The 13,470-nt window shown below is 39.3% G+C and overlaps 1 protein-coding gene across 11 annotated transcripts in view; it reads left to right on the top strand.

Moving 5' to 3' along the window:
* SLC9A9 (solute carrier family 9 member A9) overlaps positions 1 to 13,470 on the top strand; it is a 703,484-nt gene that overhangs the window by 419,064 nt on the left and 270,950 nt on the right. For all 11 annotated transcript variants that reach the window (XM_058730134.1, XM_058730131.1, XM_058730132.1 and 8 more), the window contains one exon: positions 9,226 to 9,314. In XM_058730134.1, coding sequence (XP_058586117.1) covers positions 9,226 to 9,314 — 89 coding nt within the window. The remainder of the gene's footprint in view (positions 1 to 9,225; positions 9,315 to 13,470) is intronic.

Genomic DNA, 13,470 nt, shown 5'->3' with positions numbered 1-13,470 from the left:
CACACACTGAATCTTGCTCAGGTGAGCATATGTTTTATGTGTACATGTATACATATACATATACAATATTTAGTAGGACTAATGCTCTCTGAAAGGGTCCAAGAGTGGGAATCAAGAGGAACAGTGTACACATCACTCCATTAACCAGAAAGTGTTAATTGTCCTATGAAAACTGATCTCAATGGAAAGAATTTACTTGCCAGCAGAATCATTATTTTTCCCAGAGAATTACAGACCTCCTCATGCTGTTCCCTAAATTTCTTTGCTTGCCAATTAATTTGAATTTAACTGTGTACCTCTTTGTGGTTTCTCAAACAGCTCTTTTAGCTAGTGTCATCAAGTATTGGTTCTAGTTCTTGTTTAAAATTGCATAAATGAGCCCCTGCAGCCAGCCCTTTAGGGATCTTGTACACCACTGTAGTCTCACCGTGCAGACAGTGAAAGGCAATCTTGTGTATACACATGAGTCAGAAAGTATTATTATTTTCTCTAGGCCACTTCTTGATTTCTTTCAGAATTCCTTTTTATTTTAGATCCCAGATATTTTTTGAGCATGTTCCACCCCCTGTGGACCCAGATATATGTACTTGATTCCATTCGTCATTGCAACAGGACCCCGTAAATAGAACTTGAATCCAAGATCTTAGGCATGCAACATAGAAGTTGCATTTAGTGACTGCTTGTTTTTGCAGCAGAGATGGAAATAGAATGACCCGTTTTTACTTTTGTTGCAAAGGAAAATGAAATAATACTTGCCTGCACAGGATGGGCATACTGGAGGCTTCACATTTTTATGGATGCCAGGACTAATGAAACATGTAAATGAAATGCTTTTATGCTTATAGTAATTAGTTTGACCATTTTAAGAAAACAGTGTAATAACGGTTTCTTTTATTGTATTTTTATTTAGAAAAATATAATTAATAAACTCAATTTGTATTTATTTCCTAACCTATGATGGAGTAAAACCTAAGTGTGCAGGTAAGCTGCATGTTTCTCATACATGCTCCACGGTCTCCTACCTCACCCTCTTCACTCACTTGATTTCTTTACTTCTGACCCTGCATCATCAAACTCTTTCTATCTTTCAAAGCCCTAATGCCTCTGCATCTTTTAGGGAAATTTTCCCCATGTCTCTTCCACCTACCACAGCCCAAAAGAAATCACACCGTCTCAGGATTTCTGTTTTCCTGTCTCCTACTACATTATACCTGCTATTAGATGTCTTTGTGTACATGCTGTCTCTGTTAGGAGATAAAAAGCTGCTTGGGATGTCAGACCAGGTTTATTCATCCTTGTGTCCCCCATAGCCATAACCTGTGCTTTGCTCATTGAATGACCTCAGTAGACTAATAGAATTTGAGTAGATGATAGCAGACACCCAAGGTAACTTGCAAAAATCTGGTACCTTCACTGTAGTATTACGAGAATTGTCTAAGTTTGGATTACTAGGAATAAGGAGTACATTTTCACTTGTTTTTCCTTGATGCAGGAGTTACTGTGGAAGAGATGGTAATAAATAATGATTAAGGGCATAGAATATGCAAGACATGTACTAGAGGCTTTGTACTTCTTCCCCCAGCAGTTTATTAAACCAGAAGTATTGTTGTGTCTATCCATGGAATGAGCTTCTCTAAGTTATTCCTTCTTTTCATGTCTTCTTCCTTTCATCTACTTCTAGTAATTGTAGTAAAACCTTACATGTATTTACTTATTAATGTTCAATTTATGAAGCATGTTAATATCCATCATATGGCTTTATACTCAGAACAGACCTGTAAGACAGATGGGTGCTATCCAAATAAGAAAAATTGTCTCTTAGATGAGTGAAGCCATTGGCCAACATTACTCTTTTTCTATCTACAGCCATGAAGAGAGAGTGAGTGGTACCTGGGCAGGATAAAGCCCTGATGGACCCCAAGCCCTGAGAGGCATGAACCATACTATTACTTTAAAACTCCTTTTTTTTTTTTAAGTTTATTTATTTATTGTGAGAGAGAGAGCACAAGTAGGGGAGAGGCAGAGAGAGAGAGGGAGAGAGAGAATCCCAAGCAGGCTCTGCACCATCAGCATAGAGACTGATGCTGGGCTCAAACTCACAAAACTTTGAGATCATGACCTGAGCCAAAATCAAGAGTCAGACACTTAACTGACTGAGCCACCCAGGCACCCCTAGAATTCTTAATTTTACTGACCAAATCTAGTTTTTGTATGTTCTCTTTGACTATTTCTTTTTTCCTTTTTTTTTTAGGTTTTTAATTCTACTTTCTTTGGGTCCATTGTTATGTCTCTTATCTAGCTTCTTGAGGTAAACAGTCCATTTTTTCTCTTTTTCTTTTCTTTTCTTTTCTTTTCTTTTCTTTTCTTTCCTTTCCTTTCCTTTCCTTTCCTTTCCTTTTCTTTTCTTTTCTTTTTCCTAATGGAAAGCATGTAAGACTGTGAACTTTCCTCTGAGTAATCTGGTTTTATCTCATTGGTGTTGGTAAAGAATTTACACTTATTGCTGTTTATTTTACATGAGCTAAAATTTCAAATTTGATTTCATCTTCAATTTCATCTAGGAGAATATAGTTAAAAAGCCCTAATGGATACATTTTTTAAGGTATGGTTTTGTTAACTTCCAATTTTATAACATTGTGATCAAAGAATTTGATTTGTTTGCTTTTTCTTTGAGGGGGAAAGATTTATTGAACTATTGATAGTAAAATATACTATCAATTTTATTCCATGCAAGTAATTTCTTTTCATATTCTAGTATTGCTGGGATTAAAAATAAATAATCCCAAAATGAAAAAATTTTAAACTCCTCAAATGTCCATGAAACTGAAATTACTTCATAGAATCATGTCAATTCTAGAAAGTTACCTGAATAAAAATGGAGACTAAAATACAGATATGGAATTTTAAAACTTTTTTTATAGTTAGCAAAAGACATTTTGGATGGTACAAGGTCAAAACCAAGCCACAACAAAAGTGAATTAATTGATACTTAATGCCAAAGTGTTGGTCAGAGATTTGCTTCTCAAAATGCAATGCTAGGACCAGTAGCACAGACATCCCTGGTAGTATAAAATGCAGAATCATGGGCTCTACTCCCAGCCTATTGAAGCAGCATCTGCATTTTTTAAATGTTTATTTATTAATTTTGAGAAAGAGTGCACACACAAGTGAGGGAGTGGCAGAGAGGGTGGGGGGAAGAGAATCCCAAGCAGGCTCCACACTGTCAGCTCAGAGCCTGATGTGTGGCTGGATCTCAGACACAGTGAGATCCTGACCTGAGCTCAAATCTAGAATCAGACACTTAAGGACTGAGCCACCCAGGCACACCCAGAATCTGCATTTCAACAAGATTTCCAGGCGATTCAAATGTAGATTAACATTCCAGAGGCATTAGGTAAAGTTCTGAAATCTCTCTTGCCAAATTCAGATGCTTCAGGCCACAGATGCTCAGGCCACCTGAGCTTTCAGGTGGGATCAAGAAGCTCCTTTTTTCTTTTTTCTTTTCTTTCTTTTTTTTTTTTTTTTTTTTTTTTTTTTGAGAGAGCAAGAGACAGGGTGAGTAGGGGAAAGGAGCTTAGGGAGAGAGAGACAGAGACAGAGAGAGAAAGAGAGGGAATCTTAAGTAGGCTCCACATTGCCAGCACAGAGTCCGACTTGGGGCTCCATCCATGACCCTGGGATCATGATCTGAGCTGAAATTAGGAGTCAGAAACTCAACCAAGGGAGCCACCCAGGCTCCCCCAAGAAGCTTCTGATATATGGGAAGGATAGTAGGGTCGCTGTAAATTAAGCATGGGCTGGGAATGAGAGGGACAAGCAAAACAGAGGGGTAAGAAACAGCAGTAAGAGAAAAGAAAGGAAGTGGGTTCCTCTGAGGTGAGCTGTGTCTGTCACTTAGACACAGACATTGGAATTCACCATTTTCGGTGTCCTTTGACCTGAAAGTTTGTGGTCTAAAGATTTAGAAACACTTTTTTTTTTTTTTCTATACCCAGGAGACTTCCTGAGTTTATCTTTAAACCTCATAGCTCTTGAAAAAATTTTTATGATTAGAAGGTATGATAATGATATGTTTTAAAATTTTACTTTAGAAGAATTGCCTGTGTAAACTTAAAAGGATATTTGAAAATCTATAAATTTATCTTGTCTTTACCTTTTGAGAAAGTTGGGCTGCCTCTACTAAAAATGTCTGATTCATTTGGAATCAGTATTAGTTCCTTGTCCTAAACTTTAAAAAAGGGTCGGGGGGGCACCTGGGTGGCTCAGTAGGTTTAGTGTCTGACTTTTGGTTTTGGCTAAGGTCATGATCTCATGGTTCATGGCATGGAGCCCCATATCAAGATCTGTGCTGGCACTGCAGAGCCTGCTTGGGATTCTCTCTGTCTCCCTTTCTCTGCTCCTCTCCCACTTGTGCACCCCTCCCCACACTCTCTCAAAATAAATAAAAATTCAAAAACAAAAAACAAAAAAAGACTAAATTGAGGTGCTAATCCTAGTGAATTAATAAAGTAATATATAGGAAAATGACAGACCCACACAATTGGAGGATATCCAAACTTTAGGAAAAGAAATTTTTTCCACAGCAGCTCTGGCAGATAATCATTCAACCCAAACATTTCAGATCATAGGAAACTTCTCACACTTCAAGGCAGTCACTTCTTTGTAGGATAGTGCTCATATTTTGGAAAGATCATGTGACTGGAAATCAGAAGACACAAGTCCAAGTATAGCCCATGCCTCTCTAGTAGTTCTAGGCCTAACTTACTCCCTTCCCCCAAGCCTCTTGTTCTAATCTACTGGCTCAAACTCCCATCACTTTTTAAAAATGTCAATTCCTTCCATAAGTAGGAATGGAACTTGGCATGGCATCACAGCTGCCATTGACATCCCCTGTTGTCCCAGTCATAACAGGAGGATACAGGTTGGATCTTATTTCCAGATGACATGACTTCACTGGTTTCAGAGAACCATCAAAGTTTACAATGAGAAGGGACCCACAAGTGAGGACTTGTCAGGATTCATCAGGAAAAGAGAAACCAACTAGCTATGCCCAGAGTTTAATGCAGGAGATTGAGTATACAGATGATAGAGACCTGAAAAAATAGAACGGGGGCACTGAGGCAACACAGGTAGTAATTACAGGAAGCAAGTGTAAACCCTGGGCCAGGAGAAGCAAAGGGAAGAGAATCTAGAATTTCCTAAGAGGTAACTGCTGAAGCTGGGAACCAGACTTCTGAGTGGGGCCTATGAGGCTTGAACCAACTTCAAAAAGCTATTGAGAAGAACCATGGCTGAGATGCAACTGACAGGAGCAGCAAGCAAACAGGAAGGGAGCAAGGCCTTTCCCCTTCTCACATCCTAGCCTCCCTCTGGAACTCATATTAGCAGAGCTCAACAGGCTGTGGCAAAGGAAGACGTGGTCTGCATGGTCCCAGGCCCATATCACAGGGCAAGCACAAGAGACTGGGTTTGGAGCTGAGACACTAGTTTACTGACCCGCACAAAGAGCACTTGGTGCCCCTCCCTCTCCTCGTACAGCTGAGAATCTGAGTTGCAGAGCATGTAAGAGAGTTGTCTAGGGCCCCACACAACAGTAGTACAACTAGTGCTAACAGACAGAGGTTTGCAAAAATATAATGACAATTAAAATATACTTCTGTAAGGTAGAAAACTCTCAACTCTGAATTTGCTTACATGGCAGAGAATTTATAGATAATAGGTTTATTTAGATGAGACATTTTCAAAATATGTTTTGGCTTGTAAAAGTCATACTAATTACAGTAATTTGTGTGAGTTAATTACTAAGGTATAGAATTATGATTATGTAGCTAATACTAAGGGTTCAAGATCAACTCAGTTGTTTTAATTAGAACACCAAGCATCTGGTCAGATAGGTACACTTTTCATTGTTTGTGTGACGTATCTATACACAGAGCTAAAAAAAAAAAAAAAAACACAACAACAACAACAACAACAAAAGGATTAGCAGAAACACTGCCTGTTAGTAGTCTAATGGAGGCAAAGAAAGGAAAACCAATGAAGCTACTAGGGAAAACAAGATATCCAGCCACCTCAGATATGTAATCCTCATATCTCTATTTCCCTGGGACATCAGAAATGATATTTTTTCAGATGGTTTAAGATTACCTTAAAACATTCACAGATAGTCTAATATAGGCAGAAAAGCACAGGGAGTTTGTGAAATTGTGAATCTCAGCTCTGCCACTTTCAAGGTGACCTTGAGTAAATTACTTTTGTTTCTTACTTGTTACATGGGAATAGGGATATTCATTAACTTATTCAACAAACACTGGCTGAATGCCTACCATGTGCCTGGCTTTGCTCAAAGGGTTAGGGACCAATGAATCCCTGTGCACTCCATGAGCTTTCCTTTGCAATGCTGGAAAGCAGAAAATAAACACATGAATATAGAAAATGTTAGGTGGCAGTGAATAATATACAAAAATAAAGCAAGATAGGCAAGTAGAGAATGATGAGAAGGACCATTTTTATAGAATGCATAGAGAAGGCCTGTCTGATAATGTAACATCTTAAGGGAGAGAGGGAACCATGTGGATATATGAAGAACAGCTTTCCAAACAGTGGGAACCAGAAGCTCAAGACACTGCAGTAGAACATGCTTAGCAAGGATATAGTGTACAGCAAGGGGTGAGGATAGTGGGAGATGAGCTCAGAGATCTGTAGGAAGGGGAAAAGGAGGCAGGACTAGATCCTACAGGGCCTTTTCATCATGGGGATCCATTACAAAGTTTAGAACAGAGGATTGACATGATCTGAATTGTCCAAAGAATCACTCTGGCTGTGTGGAAGCTAGACTGTGAGAGTCCAACAGTGGACACAGGTCGACCAATCAGGAATCTGTAATCTAGGGGGGAAAAAAAAGTGATGGTGGCCTGGAAAAGAGTGTTAGGGGAGGAAGCGTTGAGAAGTGGCTGGGTTCAGGTAAGTTTCAAAGGACCAGCCAACAAAATCACTGACTTACAGAGAAAGGAAAAGTAAAGGGTGATCCCAGAGTTTTGGCCTGAACAGCAAGAAGGATGGAGATGCTGTTACTGGAAAGGGGAAGACAGTAGGAAGAGCTGATTAATAGTACTAAGCCTGTTGGGAGGTAATAAATCAATGCAATAAATAAGATGATTTTTACAAAATGGTGCATTCTTGGTTCACTGTAGGCATTCAGCAGATCTTAAATCCCCTCCCTATCCTTTATAACACTTCTTTGTTACCACTTGTTCTCAGAATACATTTAGGCACTACCCACACGTACTCCCACCCTTTTTATTCACCACTTCTCCACAAATCAATATGTATAATCAAAACATTTCCACATCAGTGGGAGGGTCAGCTAAACCTCACCCAGAAAAATCTCCAACAGACTACAGAATCAGCAGAGAGAGATAAATTGTTTTTAAATAAAGAAAGAAAAATATTTGATAACAAAATAACATGCATGGCAATCTTCCTAGTGCCTCAAGTACCTAAAGTGCTTCAGTACCCTAAAAGTTTCTCTGGTATTGGTTGTTTTTTAATAGAATATTTGTGAAGAGTGACATATAATATTTTGTAAGCATCCTTTTCTTAGTATTTCTGAGGAGAGGCTAAGAAACTGAAAAGTTACCCAAAAATCCATAGAATGCTTACTGCATATATATTTCTTGGCAAAATTTCCTAGTCATTTTTATCCTTTTGCCTAAAATTTTGAAGCATATTAAAAGAAAATAAGTAATATAAATGTTTGTGCACTTGTACTAGGTAAATGTGCCATAGCAATATTTTATCCAAAGCCAATCCAAGAAATAACCGACGTATAAATAGAAGCATCCAGTCTAAACATTTTAAAAAATGCTTGGTTCTTTAAAATTCTTTATTGCAGATTCATTTGTGATGTCAGTATTCAGTTCACATATCTCTATACTCTTAAGAATCATCAGCATTTAATTTATGAGTGTTTTTAGTTGGAAAGATTCTGCTGCTTGAAATTCAATTCAATCCCCTTGGTCTGACTTGAGGAATACTTACATCTTGTGTTTTTCCCAAAGCCCTCCTCTATGCTCAATTTCCCATAATTAATAGAATATTTAATCCAAAGTAGAATGCCACCCCCACCACTTCCATACCCCAGCTCAGGAGGGATAACAGAGAATAACAGCCCAGAGACAAATGACACATCTGTCTCAGGGTTGCTACTCCTCTGTCCCCAGGAAACATCTAATGTATGTATGGTTTCATGTATCATTTAAAGCTAGGTATACTGGGGGCGCCTGGATGGTTCAGTCAGTTGAACAGCCGACTTTGGCTCAGGTCATGATCTCATGGTTCATGAGTTCGAACCCTGCCTTGGGCTCTGTGCTGACAGCTCAGAGCCTGGGGCCTGCTTTGGATCCTGTGTCTCCCTCTTTCTCTGCCCCTACCCTGCTTGTGCTCAGTCAGTCTCTCTCTCTCTCTCTCTCAAAAATAAATTTTAAAAAATTTAAAAGAAAAAAAAAAAGCTAGGTATACTGATGGCTTAAGAAATAAATCCTGCAGCTAGCCTAGAAGCAGCTGAGAGCCCACTGTGGGTTGGAAACACACAAGAACAGACCAGCTTACCTGCAAGGAGTGTGTGCCTTGGATGTGCTCATGTGATTCTTCAGCAGCATTAACAGAACTCCCAGCTCTGTCAAGGAGGCATAGGGGCAAACAAGGACCTTTCTCTTGTGCTTGGCAAGTAGAGGCATCAGCATGAGCAACAAAACCCTTGTGGATTTCTTAGATCTGTGATTCATGGTTTTTAATACTGTGTATGATGGGAACCTCTTCAGGTTCATCAGGGTACCCAGTGAAAAGCCAATGTTTGAGCGAATATGCCAGCATTTAGTATAAAATGCAAAAAAGCAGTTGGCACTGGCTAGGAGAAGCCCAGAGTTGATTATATAGTCTTTTGTTCATGTTTCTCCAAGCATAACTTTTTTAACTCATGACAAGAGAAGAAGGTACTTCTTAATACTTTTCTTTAGGTTAATCCTGTAAGACCCATGTTTAAAACAAGTAGCAAGGTATACCCCAATATAGGATCCTTTTAATTTTAGAGACTATTACGTCATGGTAATTGTTAGAAGTAGCTCTACTGACACCTAGTCCATCTTCATCTAGCTGAGGTGGCCCTACCCTTTGGCTTAGATGGCAGAGAAAATTGATTTTGACCAGTATGTTTTTGAATTTCAGGAATAGTCGCTGTTCTTTTCTGTGGAGTCACCCAGGCACATTATACCTACAACAATCTGTCATTGGATTCCAAAACGAGGACTAAACAGGTAAAAGAAAAAATTCACTACAGGCTTTGTCTCTTTTCACAGTGTAATGGTTATGTAGCAAGTCTGCCAATGCACTTGGAAAGAATTTCATTAGCGAAGGAAGAAAGTACGCTTAAGGCTTCATTATAGGTTGGATATTTATAGATTTTTTTTTCCTCCAGGATAACCATTAACAATTCTCTTGGTAAGCAAAAATATAGTTATAATAGTCTCTCCCTCCTGAGAAATGTGGAACATAGACTGTCAGTCTTGAAGATGAAAGGCCCACAGTCGGTAATAATTCACAGTCACTTACATCTAAAAGCATTATAAAGCATGTGAGATTGGGTAGTTATACAGAGAGAAGGAAATGAAGAAGAATAAGGAAGTAATGTTTGGTCTTTAATTGGGTGCTTTCGCTACTCCGTAAACTCAGCTGCCAGTTGTCACACTAGCGGAATGTAGCTTCCATATGCCAAAAACACATGTGTTTGGATATAGATTCCTTACACAAATATGTGCTGCACAGCCCCTCTGTGCCAAGCACTATGGTAGGTACTAGGAATAAAAGGATGTGGGATATGACCTTGTCTTTAAGATGTTCATTATCAAGTCTGTTGATGAGGGTAAGGACGTGTAATGAACAACTAATTATCCACAGTGTGATATGGACTGTGATAGAAATATCTGTATAGTGTGTTTGGGGAGCATTCAATAGGGCATCGTCTTGTAGCTAGAATTGGGAAGGTGAAGAGAAAGTTTCCAGAGATGATATCTGATCTTAAGCTTGAAATACAGATAGAAGTTAATTAGGTAATCATGTGGAACCTAGTAGGGGGTGGGAAGGCAGTATGAAGGGCATTTGAAACCAAAGTTGAGGGTGGACAAAATCTCTGAAGCAGCTGATCAAAGCACTGTAACTAGTTCTGTGTGGCTAGGGAATGGGGTAAGGCTACAGTGAGGGTTGAAACCATAGATAAAGCCAGAGACCAGTTTATGAAAGGACTTTCATACCTTGTGAAAGAGTGTTTTGACTTTATCCTAGAGGTAATGGGGAGTGGCTTAAACAACAGAAAAGTATTGTCTGAGAAATGTAGAAGTCTAAGATCAAGGTGCCAGCAGGATTATTTCCTTCTAAGGGCCGTAAAGGAGAATCTGTTCTATTCCTCTCTCTTAGCTTCTGGTGGTTTTCTGGCAATCTTTGTTATTCTTTAACTTGTAGACACATCATCTTGATCCCTACCTTCATGTTCACATGACATTTTTCCTAAGAGTATGTCTGTCTCCAAATTTCCCCTTTTTATAAGGACACCAGTCACATTAGATTAGAGGCCCACTTTATTCTGGTATAACTCATTTTAACTCAACTAATTATATTTTAAATGACCCTATTTCCAAATAAGGTCATTTTCTGAGATATTGGGGGTTAGGACTTCATCATATGAATTTGACGAAGGGTAGGGAGTTGGTGTTGGGGGGGTGGGGGATGGGATTCAGCCCATAACAAGAAGTCACTAATGTATCTTAAGCCAAGTAATTTTAGGATAAGTGGTGTTCCATTTTAGAAACATCACTCTGGCAAAGAAGAGGAGCATGGATCAAATAGCATTTGTATTAGTTACCTTTTGCTGTGTAACAAACAACCATACAACCTAACTTCAGTGGCATTCAAAAAGAAACATTTATTTTGCACACATCTGCAGGATTTAAGTCTAAGGTGGGCTTGGCTGGGGCATGTGCCAGTGCCACCTGTCTGTCATTCTTCTCCTAGCAGAATAACAAGCCCCAATGTGCAAGTTCATTTCAAGCCTCTGCTTGCATCACATTTCCACATCCTACTGGCCAAAGAAAATCACATGCCTGAGCCCAAGGTCAAGAGACTGAGCAGGTCACCAGCCCACAGTGGGAAAGCACTGCAAGGTTATATGGTAAGGAGTATGGATATAGAGAATAATGAAGAATTGGACCAAAGTATAATCTACCCCAAAATGCAAATGGAGGCAGAGAATCTTCTATAATAAGCTCATCAGTGCTGAAGATATCTGATGTGATATTGGCGCAGTGGGAGTGGGGGAAGCCAAAGTGACATCTTAGCAAAACCTAAATAGGAGTTTTTGAAGACTTACCTTAAAGCTCTCTAAAATAGTTAATTGTTTTCTTCTCTTTCTCTTTTCATGTCCCAAGCTCAGCTGGACCTGACCCTATCTCCTGCCTCCCCAGGGACTCTGCAAGGTCACCCTTCCCCCTCTTACAATCAGAGGAATCATAAAGATACAATTAGAGACATTTTAAGGACCCACAGTTTTTAAATTTTTTTTTTCAACGTTTTTTATTTATTTTTGGGACAGAGAGAGACAGAGCATGAACGGGGGAGGGGCAGAGAGAGAGGGAGACACAGAATCAGAAACAGGCTCCAGGCTCCGAGCCATCAGCCCAGAGCCTGATGCGGGGCTCGAACTCACGGACCGCGAGATCGTGACCTGGCTGAAGTCGGACGTTTAACCGACTGCGCCACCCAGGCGCCCCCCACAGTTTTTAAAAATGAAAAAAAAAAAAAAATGATACCAATACCTAGAAACTTCCAGTATAGGAATCCTTTTAATTATAGAGACTACTGCATTCCCTAGGGTTTAAAGGGAAATGCCTTGGGCTGGTTTTTCCTGACCTTGTCTGGTTCTCTGAGCATTTGTATTCTGGGGAACTGAACTCTGGTTAGGGACTCGCACTTTTAAGTCATGCTATCTAGACTGCTCAGCCGAACTTCAAAGTTAACTCATCCCATGGCGAGACAGCAACCCAGCACCTAGGGGAGACAAAGCCAAAATCAGTGCCCCACAGACTTCTGTTCTCCTCTGAATGACTTGACAAGCACTCCCTGATGGACTGCCAACATCCTTTCTTACAGTACTCTTCTTTAAGAAAGGGGATTTTTACAAGTTCATTCTTTAACATCCAGGTAATTGCATCCCTCCATCTTTGTTTCCCCCTTTACCTCCTTTCCTGGGTGCCTGATTCATAGTAGAAACTTAATGAATGCCTTCCCTTCCCTTCTCATACCTTTCTTCATTGCTTTTCTCTCAGGATTTGTCATTTTCTACTTATTTTTCTTTCATAATATATGCATATCTAGCATATGTACATATTTTGAACATACATGCATGCACACGCGCACATATTCTCCACCCTAGTGTACAGTCTGAGGTCACCACTTTGAAAGAAATTAACTTCACAGATAAGAAGTTCTTGGCTCCATCTGTAGCAGTGTAGCAAGCAAAGTTCAAACTCCATGTGGGAAACCAATTACAAATTGTAAAGAAAGGCTGAGGCAGGTATTATAGAGGTTACCACTATTTCCTTTCTGAAACAGGGAAAAATTTGTAAAATATTATATGATAATACATGGTTACAGAGAATAATATCTCTTTGTACCTCCCCACACTATTCTCACTGTCAGTGGGAAAAATAGAAGTTGCACAGGCTCTGTGCCTCTGTCCCCAGGACTGCTTAATGGGGACAAGGGAAGTTAATTAGTAAAGTCTAGGGACAATCTGTGAAAATCAACTTTTTATTATAAAATGCAAAGGTGATATGATTTATAAAGGAATTGTATTCATGGACTGTGGCTATATCAGCTAATCAAATAGCTATATCTGGATACAAAGACTTTTAAGAATTATATATCCTTTATATATAGTGCCTTTTTAAAATTGCATTTTCACTTTATTTTTTTTTCATTTTCTTTCTTATTTTTCAATATATGAAATTTATTGTCACATTGGTTTCCATACAACACCCAGTGCTCATCCCAAAAGGTGCCCTCCTCAATAACCATCACCCACCCTCCCCTCCCTCCCACCCCCCATCAACCCACAGTTTGTTCTCAGTTTTTAAGCATTTCACTTTAAAATATGTTTTGCAAATTAATTTTCACTCCGACCTATGAAAAACACATGTAACATCTCTATGTGTTAGGCACAAAGCAGCATAATAGAGACATCGTTGCTGTTACCCACCATAAAGATTTATATTTCCATAGCAAAGCACTTCCTTTAAGGTATGCACACCTAGCCCTAGAGATAGACAAATACTATAAGCCTGGACTCTTGCCCTAGAAACTGAAAACTGCTAGAGATGCTCAAGATGGACATGAGCACATAGAAGTCTGTGAGCCTCGAGG

The sequence above is a fragment of the Neofelis nebulosa genome, chromosome 5 (assembly GCF_028018385.1).
Source record: "Neofelis nebulosa isolate mNeoNeb1 chromosome 5, mNeoNeb1.pri, whole genome shotgun sequence".
In the NCBI taxonomy this organism is placed as follows: Eukaryota; Metazoa; Chordata; class Mammalia; order Carnivora; family Felidae; genus Neofelis; species Neofelis nebulosa.
This window is presented reverse-complemented; position numbering and strand designations above follow the sequence as displayed.